Source organism: Pochonia chlamydosporia, chromosome 2 (genome assembly GCF_001653235.2).
Source record: "Pochonia chlamydosporia 170 chromosome 2, whole genome shotgun sequence".
NCBI classification, from domain to species: Eukaryota; Fungi; Ascomycota; class Sordariomycetes; order Hypocreales; family Clavicipitaceae; genus Pochonia; species Pochonia chlamydosporia.
The window spans coordinates 4029703-4049799 of record NC_035791.1 but is presented as its reverse complement, the minus strand read 5'-3'; the positions used below and the strand labels follow the sequence as shown (position 1 = coordinate 4049799).

The window sequence follows — 20097 nt, the reverse complement described above, 5'->3', positions numbered from 1 at the left end:
AAAGAGAAAACAAACAAACGCCTCGGAGTGTTGAGTGGAGAATGATGGCGGAGGAAACCTGCTCAAATGCAATTTATTTCTTACCCACAGCGGCCTCGTCAGCCCAACGTCTTATCCGAATATGTAAGAATAACTTGCTCATTATGCAGGAGCTGAGACCCTGGTAGGTACGACCGGAATTATCCGTACATGTACATGAGACGAGTTGAGTTATAGGTGCCTGCTTGCATCAGACGCACAGCTGACGAATGAAGCCATTTCCACACTATTCGGACCTTGACGTCGTAGTAAGCGAATGTAGCTACGGTAAGCATACTTGCGTAGATAATGATATTTTTGCTGTTAACTGATAAGATGCACAACATGCTGATCTATAATTCTATCTAAAACAGGGCTTGTGTCTGACAATCTAGGAAACTCATTTTTAACGCCATAACCATGTAGATGAAGCTCAGCAACTCGTGTCAACGAGATGCGCGTACTTTGTGAACTCCTCATCCGAATTGAACATTTCCAATTCTTCAGGATGCGTACCCAACACGAGTTCTATTCCCCCATCTGGTTTCATTGGGAAGATTACGAGAAACCGGAAGCGGCCATTACCACGCTCAATCTGAGGCCGCATAGACTCTGGTGAACCTGCATTGCTGAAGAACTTGTCTCCAAAACAGATCTCGTTCATTGGGAACATCATCATATTGGAGATCATGGCATGCATGTGCTCGAGACCCATGTTGGCGGTCGAGAATCTGCTATGATCCGGGAGAGACTGCAGAATTGTGAATGCATCATGTACCAACGAAGGGGTGATGCTTGCAGCGGACTGCCGGAGCAAATATGCAACACGTCCTATGCTCGTTTCCGACGAACAGAGCGTCTCAATGGACATAGTTGATCGGTTTAAGATGAGAAGACTTCCCATGTACGTCGAAGGTAGCAGGGAGGAGAAGTATGGACGTCCGTCAGTCGGTAGCTCAAGAATGGACATCTCGTCAGGCTGAAAGGTTTGCTTGCGGATTTCTTTGGCTACACGATATCGTGCCCTGATAGCTGCCCGCCAGAAAAAGGCTTGTGCAATATCGCTCAAGGATGTGACTCCTTTGGATTCAGGGTCTGCCAGAACTTCTTGCTTCAAGCTTTCCAATTTGTCTGGAGTGATCTCGAAGAGTGTCGTCTTGAGACATCGCTCAGCACGAGGAAGAGGCCACACTGTATGGAGAGGGAAATCAGGTCTAGGATTGAGAGACCATGTCTTTCTCAGGTCAGTTGGAATCAGAGGCTGATCTTCAGAACACGGCTTCGTTTCAGCAGATGTTTTGGGGAGATCGGTTTCTGGAGGAAAAAATGGCAGAAAGCCCCAGGTACCAGGGTCAATCTCCTCAAGAGGTCGATTCCAGCCCTCTTGCTCGTGAATAATTTCGGGCAAGCTGTGGTTAAAGCTCTCCTGGTCATACCAGTCGCAAGTTGCGGACTTATCTCCCTGCAGATATCGACAGTTTTCTGCCCAAGCTTTGACGGCCACCATGACGCCAAGGCCATCAAGGCAACAATGGTTCAGATCCACGGCTACAATACAGCCGCCTCGGACAAAATTGGCTTGACCGACAAAGATATCCGCCGGCATCTTGGGGAATGGATCATCTCGTAGAACCAAGCTGTCTTTGAAAGCAGACGGCGCAAAGCCCCCATTTCTCAACTCGTCAAATGAGGGGAGAACATCAGAGAGATCTTTGAAGACAAGTCGGTTGTGAACAGAGTCTGCCATAGCGAGAGAAGGGATTGTGACGCAGAGATCTCCTCGAGTATAGCCAATTTCTTGCTCTGAGCGGTTCATCATCTTACCACCGAGAGCAGGAATGAGGTCGAATGTGCGATTCAGTCCTTGCTGCAAGTTGTCAAATACTTGCTCGTAAGAAGCGTCCTCGCGCAACGAAAAGTAGAAAACCAGACCCATGCCGTGATTAGGATTCACATAATCGAATGCATTGAGGGGGAACGATTGCCTTGTTTTATGCTGTGCAACCAGGGTCTTCATCTTGAAAACATCGTCCTGATCGATTGACTTCTCCAATGAAGCCGAAGCATTCGCAGTATTTGCTGTGGCCGCCAGACGAGCGATGGTAGCAGATAGGCTTGCGATTGTGGGATTGGCGTAGATATGACGAGGAGCAATAAGCTCACCGAGTCCGGTGGCGGCCCTGATTGTCTTTATGGCCGCAAAGACACCCAAAGAGTCCAGTCCAAGGTCAAATAAATTAGTGTCTGGAGGTGAAGTTTGGACATCGGGGAGTGAAGATGCGAGGATGTCAATGAGGCAACTCTGAATTAACTTGGGCGAGCTTGTATCAACAACGATATTGCTGAAGTTATCGTCATTTCGGGAGCTATAGAAGCGCTCAATGTAATCGGCGTACAGGGCTAAGGTGGCGGTACGCTTGACAGTGCCTTTGTCTGTGCGAATAAATGGCTTCTCAGGGTCTGAAAAGGTGACAAAATCTCTTAGCAGCTGATTCTTGTGCCTGGACATCGAGTTGGCTGATTTCACTGTTTCCCATATACTGTCAAGTAGCTCCTCCGGCTTGGATAATGGGTCCTTCAACTCAATCAGAAGACCAGCTTGTGGTTTTCCAGTTCCGAAAATAAGACATCCATTGATCGCAGGATGGGTAGTTACAAACGCCTCTGTTTCCAAAGGTGTAATCTTGTACCCATTAGATAGGACAACTAGGTCGTCGCTTCTGCCTTTGAAAGCCCATAGGTTTGGCTTTGTAGGATGCCTCGTGTACAAGTCTTTGAAGTTGATTGATTGCTTGTCGGGGAATGTGTGGAAGATGCCTTGAAACAATGGCCAGTGACTGTTGCGATGTACCCAGTGTTCATATGTGCCTTCTTCCAATTCCTTGAATTCGAACCCAGAGTAAGGGTGGAAACAGAACCAGAACCAGTCCTCTCTTGATGTTACGAGATTGCCAATGAACAGACCTTCCGTTGTGCCGGTCAAATTGAGGACTCTGATTACCTCGTTTACCTTTGCAGCACTAACAGGGCTAACCGGGCCTCCAGAGGCGCATATAAACTTCGATGGCTTCAGCTTCGCAAGTACTTCTGGGGTTTCGCCAACCTCATCCACGAGAGAAGGCACCATGCTCCAGATGTCAATCTTGGCATTCTCTGCCAGAGTTTCCACAAGGTTGATATTAGGCAGGACGCCAGCCGGTCCCAAAATGCAATGTAGGTCGAATAAGGCAGGCATGAGAATATCCATTATGATGCCAGCGCCCTGTAACCAGTATAGTTAGCAATCTATCTCATGATGTATAATACTCTTTGTAAAGGGGAAAATACGTACATGGCTCATAGGGAATGAGGAGTAAATCGTATCTCCAGCTTTCCAGTCTGAAGTCCACGGCAGCAAACCATCGTCGCCATCAACTGGTGGCAACAGTCGCACGGCATCCATGGTACCGATAAGACCATGAGACCATGGGATGGGCTTAGGCACTCCTGTGGTTCCAGAAGTATGAAGAAAGCAGAACGGGTCATCAATAGCTTCTTCAAATGTCTTGGTGTAAGGGAATGGCTCCACAGTCTTGGAGTCAAGCAACTCGTCGAGCAACGGAAGTTGTAACACCTGCATAGTGCGTTGCTGTAGCACTTCTCTCACCAAAGAAACTGGGGGCACCTCGCTGGCAGTAACCCAAATATTACATCTAGTTGCTTCGAGCACAGCAAGTGCTCCTTCTGTATTGTTCTTGGGTGAGAGAAACAGGGCCTTGAGGGAATAGTAGGTTAGAAAATGGCAAACATTCATGCTGGTTTGTTCTTTGTTCGCAAGAATCTAGGGAGGAAGAAGTTATAATTGACTCACAGCGTAACCTGCCTTCACGCAGGCGTAGGTCAGCAGGATGTGCCTTAAATCGTCTTGAGAAATGTCAAGTTAGCGGTCATAGAACTTTCCCACGAGACACCAGAATGTCTTTATCACTTACGCGGTCCAATGTAGCCCACAGGTAGGACAGATTCAGGTTGGCCAACTTGGCCTCGAAGCCACCAAGCGGTCTTGTCTACGGCCTTGGTGAAGTCGCGGGCAGAGATTTGTCGAAACTGTGGCGAAGAGCCGGATAACGTGGTCAGAGAGAAGACAGTGCGATCTGGCTCAGCAGCTGCCAGGTTGTCCATGATTTGAGGAATAAGTCTTTTGCCGTATGGAATGAGAGAGGTGTCGGTCTTGCCCTCCAATAACAACGTCTTGCTATATTCATCTTCCACCACAACCTCCACACCGCTTGAAGGAAGAATAACGGGAGATTCTGTTTTAGGTGTAGTAGCACCACTGCCTTTGTCGGTCCCTGGAGGTGTAAAAGCAGAAGGGCTGTTTGCTGACCCTTTCATAGGAGTCGATGCTCCGCTGAGATACCCGCTGGCGTTTAGAGGTCTGGCTTCCTGGAGGTAACTTGCGGCTGACTCGCTGATACCGAGGGCATCAACGCCCCGAGGCTTTTCCTTGAAGTAGCTTGGCTGACCATCCTCATATATGAGCTCCAGCCGATTGTCTTTGATGAACTCACCCATAGGGGCGCTGACCCATTCTCCATCTGCTAGCTGTGCGACGGTACAGTGCCATGGAGTTGTGAACCCAGTCTTGGTGTTGAGCAAGCATACTGACACTTTGTTGCCGCCCACTGACTCGTGAATGGAAAGTCGCAAATGATTTGGGTAGGCGTTTTTTACTGCGCCCGCAAAAGCCTGTTCACAATATGTTAGTATCGTGCCAACGCAGGGTACTCTCTGTTTCACTGACGTATCCTCTGATCAACATTTGCTTAGCCAGATATTTACAATCTCTTCTATACCCATTGGCTGTTCGATCTTCTCCACGGGGGAAGATGTATTTCAAGTCTGACTCCAAGAACCTCTTGTACCCGAGATAGGTGAGCTTCGTATCGGGATTCGTGGCAATCTCATGATCGATGTCTAGATCGGCCCTGCCGTACTTGTTGAGGAGTAATCGCCGAAAGGTAGTACAATTTGCGACGTAGGTGATCTCATTTATCTTTGCTGGAAGAGGGAAGTCAAGTAGATCTTTCATCCGAGAAAAGCCAATGGAATCGAACTTCTTCTTGATTGCCATCTTACGTAGGGCCTCCCCGTAGGCCCATGTATCTTGATCTGATATACACAGCAAGTCTGAAAGAAGGCAAAGTTACATCATTAGTGATGGCTCTAATAGAGGTATAGTGTAGCTAACGTACCATTGTATGTGATGCCATCAGAAATGATGGTGACATGAGCACCTGGAGGGTAAACATCACGAATGCGGGCGCACATGGTGTTCAAACGGCCGAGCGCGAGCTCCTCAGCTTTATCGGGGAGGTTACCGAGTACCTTGTACACCTTATTTGCTGACTTGAAGGGAAACGCCGGCAGGCATGCCTCAACTCGCTTGCCCGTCTCGACATACGGCCGAATGGCGGACAGAAAGGTAGTTGCACCATTCTCCAGTCGATCTTTGGAGTCATCGAACTTGTTGAGGGCATACTCAAAGATGATATCCAGTATAAGACGAGAGATATCTTGGACTTCCCTAGTTGGTTGCGCAGTCTTGGCCGACAATTCTTCCCCATCCAGAATAGGAGACCCAACAGAGGAGCCACCGGCAGGTTTCAACTCCATGCTAGCCAACCGAGACATCACAGCGCAAGTGAATGCAACACTCCACTGTGATGAGGTAGCCAAGGTTGTATTCGTCGTATTCAAAATACTGCTGATTGGCAAACGGTTGGGAACCTAGCCTGTGATGTGTGCATGCAGCGGGTTGGTACGTGGTTAAGACGGATGATCATGGATGTGCAGCTCGTGTTATTCGAGAACCTGAGTTCGGCGCTTGATATATACCTAATCCAAGATGAACGTTATTCCTCTTCAGATCCATACATTTGCAACATAAGCTTACGAAGAGGAACGCAAGAAGGCTCGAAGCGAACCGGACACGCCGCCCCCCATTGATGACGACCAGGGCGGACGCGAATATTACTACATGGAGACGTTCCGCCGCCTTAAGTGCCATAAAAAGCCGAATAGCAGAATCTAAACGACATGTTGTCAGCTGGTGCCGGGGTTATCTGGCCCCCGCGTGCTCGCAATCGAGCATGTTTGATTCGAGCATATTTGAGGCATATGTCTAGTCCCAATGCAAAATGGGACGAATATGCACCTCGTAAGCTTCCACGATTCTAAGAATGAATATTAGCCCACTTGGCACCTTCGGCTGGGCAACAGATAAATCTTGGCATTATTAATTATTGTGTCTTATGCCGTAGTATGGTCTAATAATACTCTTGTCTTTCGCCGGAATAAGGCTGCTGCATCTCACGAAGAAGGCATGACCTTGCTCACTCATCCTCGGCATCTGATGGACGCCTCACGGGTAATTGTAGTGTCCATTTATTAAAGACCCAGCTTTTGCAGGTCGACTTTATTTGCCGTCACATTAATCTATCTTTGCTAAGTTAATATCTCAAATCGAAGCCATGGCAAATCTTCAACAACTGAAAAAATTGCGGCCGTTGGGTATGTTAGAATCCACCGTCTTCCATCTTTGTGTAATGGTAGCCCCCATCCTAATGCAAATTTACAGGCAAACTTGAACAAGTATCCGCTTGTTGCCATCATCTAGGCTTCTTCAACAATGTTGGACTCTCCGCTCATTACAACTTATCCGGGCCTTCATCTCCAGCTGGATTCAACCTACGTCATGTCATCTATGCCGCAATAAGGGATGTGATACGCAAACACCGGATTCTCTTTGCAATTCCAGTCAATGAAGATTCGCCGGATACTTACTTTGCTTCCCTTCCGTTCATTGATCTCGACCGAAGCATCCACTTCGCTAAACGGTCCCAGCCTTTACCTCGGAATGGAGAAGACAAGGACGAGGAACTCGACACAATCCTCCAGGAACAGCATAATACCAACTTCCGGTCTGACTATGGGACCTTGCCTTTCTGGCGCCTGATTATTTTGCAGACGCCCGAGGTGGAGACAGAGTTTACCGCTTGCTTTGTCTATCATCACGCAATTGGAGACGGCGTTTCCGGTGTTGTTTTCCACGATGAGTTCCGCAAAGCCCTGGATGCAGCCTGCTCCACTTCTGCACTGCAATACAATATTGAGGAACGTGTTATGCCAGATGAGAACGTTCAAGTTCTTCCACCAGTCGAAGAATTGCATCCTCTGCCTGTCATCCCAACTCCCCCTGCCCCAGGGGCTGCAAACTTGAAGGAGTGGACCGGGAAGTCCATCCATACCCCTTGCAGATCCCGCTGGACGTCGTTGTACGTCTCAGCACATGCATCCAGAGCCTTCTTTGCGGAATGTAAGGCGAAAGGCTTATCGGTGACACCTGCATTGTCATCCATCATCGCCTCGGTTCTATTCCGAACCCTCCCACAAACAGAGGAGGCGCTTACCTGCATCATACCCATTAGTTTACGACCATGGTTGAGCACACCTCGTGAAGCTGCCAATGCTGCTATTGGAACATACTTCGACGCTACCAGGGTGAAGCTCACTAAGCCGGACCAGAATACTCAGGACGTTGGTTCCACGGATATCTGGCCCGGAGCTAGTCAAGTTTCCAAAGCAATGAAGGACTACCTTTGCAACGTCTCGCCATCCGGAGAGCCTTACACTGCAATCGCAGTTCTCAAAGGCATTCCAGACTTCTCCGTCATCTGCGGTGCCATGCTGGGACAGCCCCGTGACGCAGCTTTTGAAGTGACAAACGTTGGACAAATTCCTGCCCCGGCATCACCCCAGGGAGGAGATGACCATATTTGGCAGGTAGGCAAAGTTCTTCTCAGCCGAAGTGCCCTTGTTTCGGGTGCTGCTATTACCGTTAGTGTTGCTACTGGTGGAAATGGTTCCATGGCTATTGGCTTTAGTTGGCAGGAGGGTGTGCTGGAGAATGGCATTCTGGACAATGTGATTAATGGTGTGAATCAATACTTTGAGAAGTATAAGCAGGGGACGGAAGGCAAAGATGCATAAATTTCGTAAAAATAGATTATAGACAGTCTTGGCTTTACGTCCTGTAGTGGTTTACGTTACGAGTGCAACCTGGGACGATCCCAGATCATGGGGTCCCCATAAGCCTTAATTTCTGTATTGCCCTCTGTTAGATGAGACCGAGTGCCGGAGTTACACAAGCACATAGCTGAAGTGATGATTTGCTTTACGAATTTGTTGGGCGCACGTTTACCGGAGAATTCCGTCTGCATCTCGGAAAGAATATGCATGATGGTCAGCTCGGAGCCCTTCTTGGACGCATGTCAACATTGCCGTCTGATTATTTGAGTCAAACATCCATGTACTGTTAAAGAAAAAAACGCATGGATCCAAAATTGAATCCATAATAAGCACGGGGCTGTGCACAAGGGTATCAAAGCAGATGCCCAACACTTCTGGTCTCTCAGATATCGCTTATACATGAGAAGAGCATGTATACTATTACGCGATGTTACAATACCAGGTACCCTGGCACAGTCAAGTTCATCGGTATCCACATCTACCCGTGTTTCGTCTCAAAAGATCCGGGATATTGGCGCAAAAATTGCTCAACATAACTTAAAAGAGACTCCAGTAACCCATGTACCGTAATCCCGTGCCTCCACAGCACCAAATAATTCGCGGGCGTATTACTCTAAGCAAACAAAACGAAAACCTGAATCGTGCCGCGCGTGGCCTCCAAAAAAACGTTTACCAGTTGTCATTATCGTCGAAAATGTCTTCATACCCTTTTGCCTATTCCGAAGCCGCAGGGTTGGATTCCAGGATCAAGTTACCTCGTCCAACTGTTGATCCTGCGCTGGCACCTATCGTCGATTCTTATTTGTTTCCAGAAGAACTTGACATCGCATTTATGCGCGGCATGTCAGCGGGCGAGGATGGCGACATGTTGTCTTACACTGCTGACAGCATCATCAACACGAGGCCACATCTCAAACATACGGAGCATTCTATCCCCGGTCCTGAAGGCAACAGCGTCACCTTGTCCGTGTTTGCGCCCAAGGAACCCACTTCAACTACCCTACCAGCTGTGTATTACATGCATGGCGGAGGAATGGTTTCCGGTGACCGCTTTGCTGGGGTCAATGAGTTCTGGGATCTTCTCAAGGGGATAGAGTGCGTCGTCATGTCAGTTGAATACCGCCTTGCGCCTGAGACTCGCGCCCCAGGACCGGCAGAGGATTGTTATGCCGGGCTTGTCTGGGTATCCGAAAACGCGGCCAGACTTGGTATTGACCCAGGAAATATAATTGTCTCGGGTGTCTCTGGTGGTGCGGCGCTCGCGGCGGCCGTCTGCCTCATGGCTCGTGACAGGAAGTCTCTGGCGATTCCCCTCAAAGCACAAATGCTGCTATCCCCAATGCTTGATGACCGATGCGAGAGTGTCTCTGACCAACAGTTTGAGTATGGAAGCCCGTGGTGTGGCATCACCAATCGCATGGCTTGGTCTCACGCCGTCGGTGAAGCACGGGGCACAAGCAATATTACTCCGTATCAGTCGCCTGCTCGGGCAGAGGATCTCTCAAACCTTCCGCCCACCTACATTGATGCCGCGGAATGCGAGGTATTTCGTGATCCAGCCGTCACATACGCCACGAACATGTGGCGCTGCGGATCAACTTGCGAGTTGCATGTCTGGCCTGGAGCTTTCCATTTGTTTGATGGGATGGATAACCCAGATGTGCCGCTTATTCGCACAGCAATTGTAGCTAAACAAGCTTGGCTAATGAGAATTATAAAGTCGTGAGAATGAGGAGTTGATATTGATATTGGCAAGGACAAGACTCTTAAATCTTAGACCAGACGTGTTGCTGACTCTTAAGGTGTCTGGTGTTTGGCGCAGGTTAAGTAGCATTAGTTTGGGAAAATTTTGAAGTCTGAGCAAACTGCCTGCCGTCTCCACTCTCCGATACCCTTGCAAGAGTGAGTGAGTTAGTTTGAGCTAATTGCTATTCGGTGGGATCGACCGGGAGCGGCTGAGAGATCTTTCCCATGCCCAAGAGATCCATATTCCGCATTTAGCCTACATTGACAACAGATGTCCGGCACTTTGTCGCAGTATCATGGAGACGAGTATGATTTGATGCTACATTTCATGTGCAAAGCTTTCCTTCTCCGGAAATTTTTTTTGTTTTTTGAATCATGTATTTGCATTTGTATTCGACCTCATAGCTCTTAATAGCTGGCAGAGATTCCTCCAGCGGGTGGATCAAAAGAACGGGGGAAAATGTCTTACTTTATTTCATCCTCACCGTGGCGCGCACGGGAGCAATTCGTAGGATCCATGAATTGAGCAAGTTACCTGGCCTGTCTTATTTGCCAAGGGTACAGCATGGTGGAACGCTCGAGTTTGGATGATTACTTGCTCAACCGAGTACATGGCACCGACCAACACATATTACAGATGTTGCATTGGGGGTACATAAGGGAATGTTCTAGGATTCTTTTTTGCAGCTCTAGTTTATTACCATCCTATATTGCCCGTCTCAGTCTCCGACATAACCTTGGTGTCATTGGTTCGCGTTGAATTCGTTCGCGCTTACAACATGAACGACGATACAAATTCCTCAACTGCACCGGCCGCCACCGACCAATACACAGAAAAAGGTCGAGGCGCAGTCGTCCTTGATATAAGCGACAAGTCCACGCCGGCGCATGATGGAGACACAAGCGCAGATGAAGAGCTTCAAGCCGGTGTTCTCGGCGTTGAAGCCATCGCCACCGTTTGGTCGAAAACCACTCTGATTGTGGTCTATGTCTTGATATGGATCGTCTACTTCATCATGCTGATGCAGCAAGGCTCTGGAAACGCGCTGAATCCTTTCGTCACATCAGCCTTTCAGCAGCATTCGCTCACGCCTACCGTGCTAGTCCTGAGCAGCATATTTGGAGGTGTCTGTAACCTCACTGTCGCCAAGATACTCGACGTATTTGGGCGACCTCATGGTTACGCCATGGCTCTTTTCATCACAACCATTGGCATTATCATGATGGCCGCAACTAATAGCGTGGAGATGTATGCTGCTGCTCAAGTCTTCTGGACCGTGGGCAATAACGCCTTGCTCTACAGCGTCGGCATCTTTGTCGCAGACACGACCGAACTCCAGAATCGTGGCCTCATGACGGCCATTACTGCTTCGCCTAACATTATTACAATTTGGTTGAGCGGTCCCATTTCGCAAGCGTTCCTCACAGGACCTGGCTGGCGGTGGTGCTTCGGCCTCTTCTCAATTATTGTGCCGGTACTGTGCTTGCCATTATTTGGCGTGTTGATGTTGAATTACGTCAAGGCAAAAAGACAGGGTCTTATCAAACCAAAAGCGAAAACGAGAACACCATGGCAATCACTGCTGTACTACTTACGCGAGTTTGATGCTGTCGGTCTCATCTTATTGACGGCTGGGCTGGCTCTCTTCCTCTTGCCCTTCAACATCTATGCTTTGCAGCCTCTTGGATGGCAATCGCCGTTGATCATCTGCCTGCTCGTTTTCGGTGTTGTACTTATGATTCTCTTTGCCCTGTGGGAGAGATTTTTCGCACCCATCACTTTTATGCCATACTCGCTTTTACTCGACCGAGACATGGTAGGCGCTTGTGTACTCGGTGCCGTTCTCTTCTTCAGCTATACCAGCTGGAGCAGTCTGTTTACTTCCTATCTTCAGGTCGTCCACAACCTCAGTGTCACCAATGCTAGTTACGTTTACCAGATTTATGGCATTGGCAGCAGCATCTTTACCATTGCTACAGGTTTTGCCATCCGCTATACCGGGCGATACAAAGCCATCACCCTGTACGGTGGTATACCCCTTTACACTCTGTTCATGGGCCTCATGATCTACTTCCGGGAGCCGGATATGAACATCGGCTACCTTGTCATGTGCCAAATCTTCATCTCCTTTGCGGCTGGCGTCATTATCATCACTCCGCCTATTGCAGCCATGTCTGCTGCCGATCACCAGCGCATCGCGGTTGTTGTGGCTGTCTTATCCATGTTCTCGAGCATTGGCGGTGCGATAGGCTCTACTGTCGCAAGCGCAATCTGGCAGGCCATCTTTCCCATCAAGCTCGCCGAGTTCCTTCCACCCGAGGAACAGGCCAATCTTCTCACCATCTACGCGTCACTTGAAGCCCAGCTTAGTTATCCGGTGGGAAGTCCTGCTCGAATTGCCATTCAACGAGCGTACGCTGAAGGCCAATCCAAGATGCTTGCGGCTGGCACCGCTGTGTGGGCGATTGGCTTCGTTGCCGTTGCTTTCTGGAGAAACACTGATGTTAAGAACTTGAAACAGCTGAAGGGTCAGGTTATTTGAGCTTCGGTGAAACTTGGAAACTTTTGTTGGGGGCGCGATTGCTATGCTGTCCGTGGGTGAGCACCAGAAGGAATAGGTGCTAGTACATGAAGTTGGAAACCTCGGCGCATATCTCTACTGGCAGGTTGAGTTTCGGTCAAAGGGAACTCTGCTATTCATAACACTATGTAGCTGTTACGGCAAGTTTAGTCATCGGTACTTCCGTATCTAATAACCGCATTAATAGAGACTGGATTTTGAGTTTCAGGTTCATGGCTGAGTTCTCTCTTTAGTAGCAACTACTTACAGTTTTGCCAAGCTGTCTACATCCAACAGCCAACAAACCCCAAGACCATGGAAACCTTACAACCTCCTAATTAGTACTAACATTTCTCCCTCACAAAACAGTCGCTTTATTGGGTGCGAAAGAGATATTCCTTCTTTGAAATATTCCGAATTTGGAAACTGACAAGTCTTACGCATGGCAACTCCACAGCTCTCGTGAAAGTATACACATAGCCTAAATCCTTCATCAGGTACACCAGCCTATAGTAACCTGCACTTTGCAATAGCTAAGCTTCCTTTGCGTGAGGCTGGACGCTGGATTTGCTCAATCAGGCAGGTATTGTCGAATCAAGGGCAATTCTTCAAAACGTGGCTTGCCCAAGCCGCTATATGCACCATCTGCTGAATGCCTTGATTTAGGCTTTTATGACGTTACACCGAGCACCTAGAAGGTTGTAATTCAGCAGCCACATCTCAGTTGCCAGCGCAAGCCGGACCAATTGATGACCCAGAGTTATTTTTGGCCTTCCAAATATGGACTTCTATCGCCACTTTACACGGCGAATTGGCATTTGAAGGCGGAGTAATTGACTTCGAAGAGACATAAGGAAAAAGTAAGCATAAGATATTAAGGATCTCACTCGGCTATAAATACTTGCTTTCGGTTTCTGTTTCCCCACAACTATTGTGGTCATCGATAAGCTCTCCTTTGTTGGCGAAATACACACCATGAAGGTTAGTAAATGACGATTTAATGATCCAAGCTCTTGAATGCTGACTCTGCCCTATTGAAGCTGTTTACTTTTACTGCCGCGGTCTTGGCCGCCTCTACTGCTACTGCAGCCAAGCTTTCCCAGTCTCAAGCCGAAGCCAAGTTGAAGCCGAACGGCATTACCGCTTCTTCCAGTGGCGGCTGCACCAATCGGCAGAACAAGAGCTGCACTTCTTATGATCAGATCAACTCTGCCACTGTCGATGGAGTCATAACTCTGAAAAAGGCGTCGGGTTGCTCGTCGCTGATCATCACCGGCGGCACAGAGATTGGCCATGCATCTGGGACGTACTCCCATTACAACGGGTACAAGGTGGACTTGAGGCACCAATCTTGTCTGGACAACTACATCAAGAGTGCCTTCACCAAGATTGCGGATCGCGGGGACGGGTATCCTCAATGGAAGGCCAAGTCTGGAAACATCTATTGTGTAAGCCAACCCATTTGTCTTTCAAACTTGCGGATTGGATCACTAATGTTTGGAATAGGACGAGGGGAGCCATTGGGATGTGACTTACTACACCTCTGGCTAGTTTGCATGCTGGAGGCCTCAAAGCACTTCCGCGGCAACTTCAGAATAGCTCGCCTTGCGTAGGTGATAGTGTACATAGAACTTTATGCAGCTTACAGCACCGTAGTCTGGGATGAGGGGTTAGTCGAATTTGTATTTATTATGTGATTGTGGGCAAGCATGTAGATTTAGCTGCTAGTTAGGAGGAATACGGATCCCACATTGTCATCGTCTTTTGTTGCTCGGCTGTATCGCGTCAAAGGTTAGCCAGTTGCACTGTTATCGCTAGTCTCAAGAAAGCACCATGCTCTGATACGTTTTTGTAATAATGCACCCCAGCATATATCCGCTGTGCTACACACATGTGTCTTGCATGAGGTATCCGATACGTCGAGGTGAAGAACAGTCACCGCATGTACCGTCTAAAAGTTCGGAAAGCAGAATTTCGCAGACTGAGTTACATCACAACACAACACAGCAGTCAAAATGGCACCCCGCAAGGTGGCAAAAGATAGTAGTACAACAAAGAACGCCGTCGAGGCGGCAGATATGCATGTATTGTCCCCAAAAGAATCTCAGGCTAACTTAAATATCTGACATCGAAAGCAATGGCCATCATAACGCTGCAACACTTTACCGGCGTTGCAATCCATGATACTGTCGTTCCTCGTTTACACGACCTCGGTAAGACCGCTGGCCAAACCAGTGACGCCGGTCAAGGTGGTGACGAGATCGCTGGTACCCAAGGTCTCCTCAAGGTTGGTAACAACACCACCGGTAGCCTGGTCGAGGTAGCCGTTGACGGCATTGATAGGGAGCCCGGACTGAACCATGACAAGAGCCTGGCCAATGGCCTGGGTAGCAGCAGGCTTAAGTCCGCCCTGGATGAGAGCCAAGAGCTTGTCGGCAAGAGGGACACCTCCGAGGGCCTGCTCAATCTATTTTAGGTCTTAGTATGTACTCAAGAAGTCTTCACTTATATCAGAGCGTAGGGGATAGTTGACTCACCTGGGCGAGGGCACCGCCAAGAGTACCCTGAAGCTCGGCTTCAAGCTGACCAGCACCGGTGTTGCCGGTAACACCTCCCAGAACGCTGGTGACCTCACCGATCAGAGATCGCTTGAAAGGAGCAGCAATAGCAGTGCCAGCAAGGGCGGCAACGACGATGGAGATGAACTTCATGTTGACTTGATTAAGGCTTTGTTATTACACAAATAGTAAAGTTTGGATGGCTTAATAAGCGAAAATGGCGCGAATGCTTTGCAAGTGTCTTAAATGAGTGACTAGGTAAGGAATGACTGTAGTTTGTAAAGAAGAAGGAGAATTGGGTGCTTGGAAGACGGGAAACTGGGCACTTATACTACGGGACGGGTAGTCTCTGTGACCCATGCTTGGCAAGAGGTAACTTCTATCCCCTTAATGACATAATGGGTGGAATACAAAAGCAGTCAACTTTTGCAGAGATCGACGGGGGGCAGACGATTGCGGTGTGTTTTGGTCAATGAGATCGTTGCCAATCTTCATGTTTAGCCAAGGGCAATTTTGGCCACTCGACTGGTGTAACATGGTTCAGATGGATCAACACCAACAACGTTTTATGAACAAGACCCGCAAAGCCCAAATGCGGAGGTGCAGGGGGACGGGTGGTCGGCCAGCTAAACTCCTAAATTTCTCCTAGATTTTGATGAGTTGGATGGTTGTTTCTTGGTGACGTTGAAGGCAGTGAACAGCAACCGTGCCTGACGGAACTCGCCATTCACAACTCCAGAGGCTCAAACTTGTTCTCAAGTGACTGTGAACTGTGTTTGAATCAGTGAAAACCTGCCTTATTTATGATTCGTACCACCATGTTAGAGGCTCAACTCTCACGACGTGAACTTGAATCTTGGCTCTTCGTGCAGAACTTTGCTGACAATCTTAGGGGCTCTTCGAAGACTAACGCACGATAAACACCCTTGCTCAGGTACCCGGTGTAATAGCTGAAAGCGGCCAAGGTTGGATGCAACTCCTCCACGGTCGTTGGCGCAGTATCCAGAACTGGGACAGTTCGTCCTCTTCCCAACGCCCGCACTGTCAACTTGGGAATGATCCTAGAAATGCGAATGGGAGGCAACACAACTGCCGCATTGACCCCGACCTTGGCAACCCCAGATGGGTCTTCTTGGTTGTGGTTTGCGCCTCAACTTGGCAGCGATCGCCAAGCCCCCGCCTTCCAAGATGATGATGGACCACATGGCCTGCCTTTTTATCCGGGATCAAGGAGTTGTTGGTATTGAGGCTGGAAAAGTGAGTGTAGCTTGTTGGTTGCGACCCATAAGCAAGGCAGGAGGTTTAACAAGCTGAGAGTACCATGCATCATTCAGTATACCATTAAGGGCTCTATTGTTGTTAGAGTATACCTCATCATCGTGGCTAGGTAATAGTGAAGCAACTGCAGGTCCAAGTTCAGCCCATGGGGTTAATCATACTAAGAGACTACCGAAAATATTGGCAAGATGTTACCGCTACAACATGTGATGTCAGCTCCTGAAGCTAACGTCTGAAAATGGGATGACGGAGACAACCGTAGTGAAAGGCGCCAGGTACCGTCCGTTGTTCATTCGTTGCAGGTCTGGGCCATCGTTTCAATGCAACATGAGCAGTAATAGGTTAGACGATCTTGGGTAATGCCCTGAAAATCTTGAGGCATAATAGCCAGATCAGTGTTGATCGTGTGAGCTTGTATGCCGGTAAATATCATTCCGCAGCGTCATGGCAGCAGCAGTCTCCAGCCAACAAACCCCAAATGCGTCTGATAGCACATGGTGCAGAACTTCACCAGGCCCCTGCCTAAAGAGGCCAACCATAGCAATTCCTCTGGAGATGAAGGCTCAAATTGCTGTTCATCCTGATGTGCCGTCATTAATTTTGCCCGTTCGATGATCATGTGGATATTTGGGTAGTCTACCTGTTAAATCCCTTGCTCCTGAGATGACGGTTCTGGTGCCAACACACCACATCACACATAACCAAAGTTGGTGTGTTTGTTGCGGCTTCTCAACAGCAAACCAACAACTCCAAACGGCGTCTGACCAGGGCTGCATTAGAGGGGAACTCATTTTACACACTGCAGGATAATACCGAGTTGCAGATACTACCTTTTGCAATCATCTCCGTCTGTCAGACCTCCGGAGTTGTATCCCTCTTCTGGAATAATACCCAAGCCCCAACTTGGACGCCACGACTGGGGTTTCATAAGCTGTTCGAGTCAGACCCTGACCACTGAAGACTTCTCATGGGGACGCCTGCAGCGCCACATCGGAAGGGGATGTCTAGAAAACAAACAGCAGGGCCCCAGATGAAAGCCCGAAGTTTCTTTGTTGTCTGGACAGTTGTGACTTTATTTCTTTCTGTGCAAAGTAGAAACAGACTGAACTCTACCAAGGTACGGAACACACAAACTTTGGCCTCAGGGCACATGTCACTGGAAGATATTCTCTTTGTTCTTTCCAAAAAGTTGCTTTGTGAGGTCAGACATTGTTACTCGCCAAACGCGGGGAAATAAACACTCGTGTTAGCCACTTCGGGTTGGCTGAGTGTCCCACGTGTGAGTACTGAGACATTTGGGAACGCTGTTCTTCCATCTTGTCTCAAAGGGGCATCGTGAGTCTCGTGCTTCCTAGAGTAGCGGCAAGTTTTGCCCAACTACGAGACAGGTCTGGCAAGTGCCACAAAGAGAACGCCAAATTATGACCCCAGAGCGATGAAAGAGAGTCATCCAGAACAGTGCTTGATTTCTTGTGAACGGATCCCGCGCCTGTGTACAGCATTTGCAAATATTGGCAATTATTGGTCACTGCGTTTCTTTTGTCAAACTCTGTTGACTCCTGCCCCGTCGACTGACGAAGATGCCACTGTCTCTCGTTTGGAAGAGGAGAGGGTCGTATTTCTAACCATGACTGATCAAAAATTTGATCCGTTATGGTCCTAGCCCATGGCTAACACCACAATAGACAGCTTCAATATTTTATGTCTGCTAAGGTCTCATCTGGATGTGTGAAGTCACAACACGTACTTCCAAGCACGCCGTGAGACGCGTCATGAACTTTTTCTCGATACGCCAAATCACGGCCGAAGGCATCATCAATCCATTCGGCGTTTAGGACTACTGGTGACTCAAGTTATGACGGCCATTCGACCCCACCGTAATCCCTAGTGTTCCTTCGCAAGTTTCTTGACCAATGAACTCTGGCCGCTATGAGGCGGAGGCCAAGTTGGGTAAATTCCGGGATGAGCACCTCGTAGTCGATCTGATAAGATGATCTGATAACTGGGGTTCGCCGTCCGAGACCACATCGGAGCTCGTCGGATGCCCGGCGTTCTGTAAAAACGGGGTACTATAAAATGCGTTACACCGACAGTCCATAGTTGTGAATTACTAGCATTTCTATTTAATGTTCCGACAACTTTCACGTGTGCTGTGAGTTTCTCGATATCTATACGTAATGATGGCAACAGCAACACCCAGAGTCGAAGAAGACAGAATTGAGCCCGCAGTCCTGCGACCAACAGAAGAGGTCGAATTGGCCCAGTTAGCAGTCTCTAACTCCAAAGGAGACGATCCCTTTCTTGTAACTTTCAGCGCAAATGATGCCGACAATCCACTCAATTGGTCAACCGGAAAGAAATGGGCGGTAACAGATGTCCTGTCCGCAACTGGCTTCAACCGCATAATGGTTTCCACCATCATGGCTCCATCTCTTCCCACCATAGCCAAGCAATTCCATATGAACAGTGCGGAAGCCGTCATGGCATTATCAATTTACGTGTTAGCCAGTGCGATTGGCCCGTTGATCATGGGACCATTGTCAGAAGTCTACGGACGCGCCCCGATTCTGCATGCCTCTAACATCTGGTTTCTTGCTTGGAATATTGCTTGCGGCTTCTCAAATACCAAAGGCACATTAATTGCTTCACGATTCATGGCTGGTCTTGGGGCCAGTTCAATCTACGCACTATCTGGCGGAGTTCTGGGAGATGTCTGGAGGCCTGAACAGCGAGGCAAGTCTCTTGGCATGTATCTGCTCATCCCGGTGCTCGGCGCTGCCGTTGGTAAGATCTAGTAATGTTACATTACCTCCAAACTTCCCAACTAATAGTCTTCTAGGTCCCATAATTGGAGGTTTCATTGCCGCTCATACAGACTGGCGATGGTCGTTCTGGGCAACGTCTGCCTTCCAAGGCGTAATGATTCTCGCCTCATACCTGACATTCCAGGAAACCTTTGCCCCTATCATCCTTAAGAAACGTGCCGAAAAATTAAGGAAATCAACGGGCGACACACGCTACTACGCAGCATTTGAGAAATTGGAACAAGGAAAGAAATTGCCCACCATTTTGGCAAGGGCAGTTTCTCGACCAATGCGGCTTTTGGTGACTCACCCTATCATCCAGGCGACTGCAGTTATTTCCGGCTTCAGCTACGGCTTACTTTACATTGTCCTAGCAACATTCGCCGAGTTGTGGATTGAGCATTACGGGCAACGTGTTGAGCTCAGTGGTCTACATTACTTAGCTTGTGCATTAGGCGAAGTCTTGGGCTCACAACTTGGCGGTTACATCATGGACCATACGTACAAAAGAGCTGCAGAGAAGGCTAATGGAGTGCCTAAACCCGAGTCCCGCATTCCAATCATGTTCGCGACTTACACACTCGTACCGGTTGGCTTGCTAATCTACGGCTGGACAGCGGAATACCGTCTGTCATGGGTTGCTGTCGACGTGGGCATATTCATCGTCATGTTCGCCGGGCAAATCGCGAGTTTACCTCTTCAAGCATACGTGATGGATGTTTACGCCGAGCACACGAGTTCTGCCATCGCTGCAATGCAGTTTCTTCGCAGTTTGGCGGCATTCCTGTTCCCACTCTTTGCTCCGGCAATGTATTCCGGTCTTGGATATGGTTGGGGTAACAGCATCATCGCGCTGGTCGCATTCTGTGTCGGGGTGCCGGCACCACTGATAATTTGGAAATTTGGAGAGAGATTCCGAGCGAAACTTGTTTCGAGTTATTAAGGTTAGCTTGCCTCTGTGGAATTTCACGGCAGAGACGTCATCATAAACGCAGTCAGGTGGCGTCAAATGAGTGAAATCACTCCCGCAACATCCATGCAGGCTGCATTCTCGCATCATGA

At 48.7% G+C, this 20097-nt stretch overlaps 7 protein-coding genes across 7 annotated transcripts; 5 read left to right on the top strand and 2 right to left on the bottom strand.

Annotated features, from left to right (window-relative positions):
• Positions 1-451: 451 nt before the first annotated feature.
• On the bottom strand, positions 452-5673 carry VFPPC_03299 (transferase family protein; the record flags this gene model as incomplete). Its single annotated transcript, XM_022428319.1, has 6 exons — positions 452-3280; positions 3350-3772; positions 3869-3921; positions 3990-4746; positions 4802-5187; positions 5253-5673. The coding sequence occupies 6 exons, from the start codon at positions 5671-5673 to the stop codon at positions 452-454; spliced, it is 4869 nt and encodes a 1622-aa protein (XP_022284604.1).
• Positions 5674-6530: 857 nt separating this feature from the next.
• Positions 6531-8049, top strand: VFPPC_13442 (alcohol acetyltransferase; the record flags this gene model as incomplete). Its single annotated transcript, XM_018291219.1, has 2 exons — positions 6531-6570; positions 6638-8049. 2 exons carry the CDS (start codon positions 6531-6533, stop codon positions 8047-8049), a joined length of 1452 nt encoding a protein of 483 aa, XP_018147445.1.
• Positions 8050-8782: 733 nt separating this feature from the next.
• On the top strand, positions 8783-9814 carry VFPPC_03298 (lipase; the record flags this gene model as incomplete). The annotated part of the gene is made up of 1 exon (XM_018282815.1): positions 8783-9814. The coding sequence occupies one exon, from the start codon at positions 8783-8785 to the stop codon at positions 9812-9814; it is 1032 nt and encodes a 343-aa protein (XP_018147444.1).
• A 799-nt stretch (positions 9815-10613) lies between these two features.
• Positions 10614-12377, top strand: VFPPC_03297 (siderophore iron transporter; the record flags this gene model as incomplete). Its single annotated transcript, XM_018282814.1, has 1 exon — positions 10614-12377. The coding sequence occupies one exon, from the start codon at positions 10614-10616 to the stop codon at positions 12375-12377; it is 1764 nt and encodes a 587-aa protein (XP_018147443.1).
• Positions 12378-13370: 993 nt separating this feature from the next.
• Positions 13371-13946, top strand: VFPPC_03296 (peptidoglycan-binding domain-containing protein; the record flags this gene model as incomplete). Its single annotated transcript, XM_018282813.1, has 3 exons — positions 13371-13376; positions 13436-13843; positions 13902-13946. 3 exons carry the CDS (start codon positions 13371-13373, stop codon positions 13944-13946), a joined length of 459 nt encoding a protein of 152 aa, XP_018147442.1.
• A 649-nt stretch (positions 13947-14595) lies between these two features.
• On the bottom strand, positions 14596-15106 carry VFPPC_03295 (hypothetical protein; the record flags this gene model as incomplete). The annotated part of the gene is made up of 2 exons (XM_018282812.1): positions 14596-14862; positions 14933-15106. The coding sequence occupies 2 exons, from the start codon at positions 15104-15106 to the stop codon at positions 14596-14598; spliced, it is 441 nt and encodes a 146-aa protein (XP_018147441.1).
• A 3305-nt stretch (positions 15107-18411) lies between these two features.
• On the top strand, positions 18412-19978 carry VFPPC_03293 (efflux pump antibiotic resistance protein; the record flags this gene model as incomplete). The annotated part of the gene is made up of 2 exons (XM_018282811.1): positions 18412-19015; positions 19071-19978. The coding sequence occupies 2 exons, from the start codon at positions 18412-18414 to the stop codon at positions 19976-19978; spliced, it is 1512 nt and encodes a 503-aa protein (XP_018147440.1).
• Positions 19979-20097: the final 119 nt, after the last annotated feature.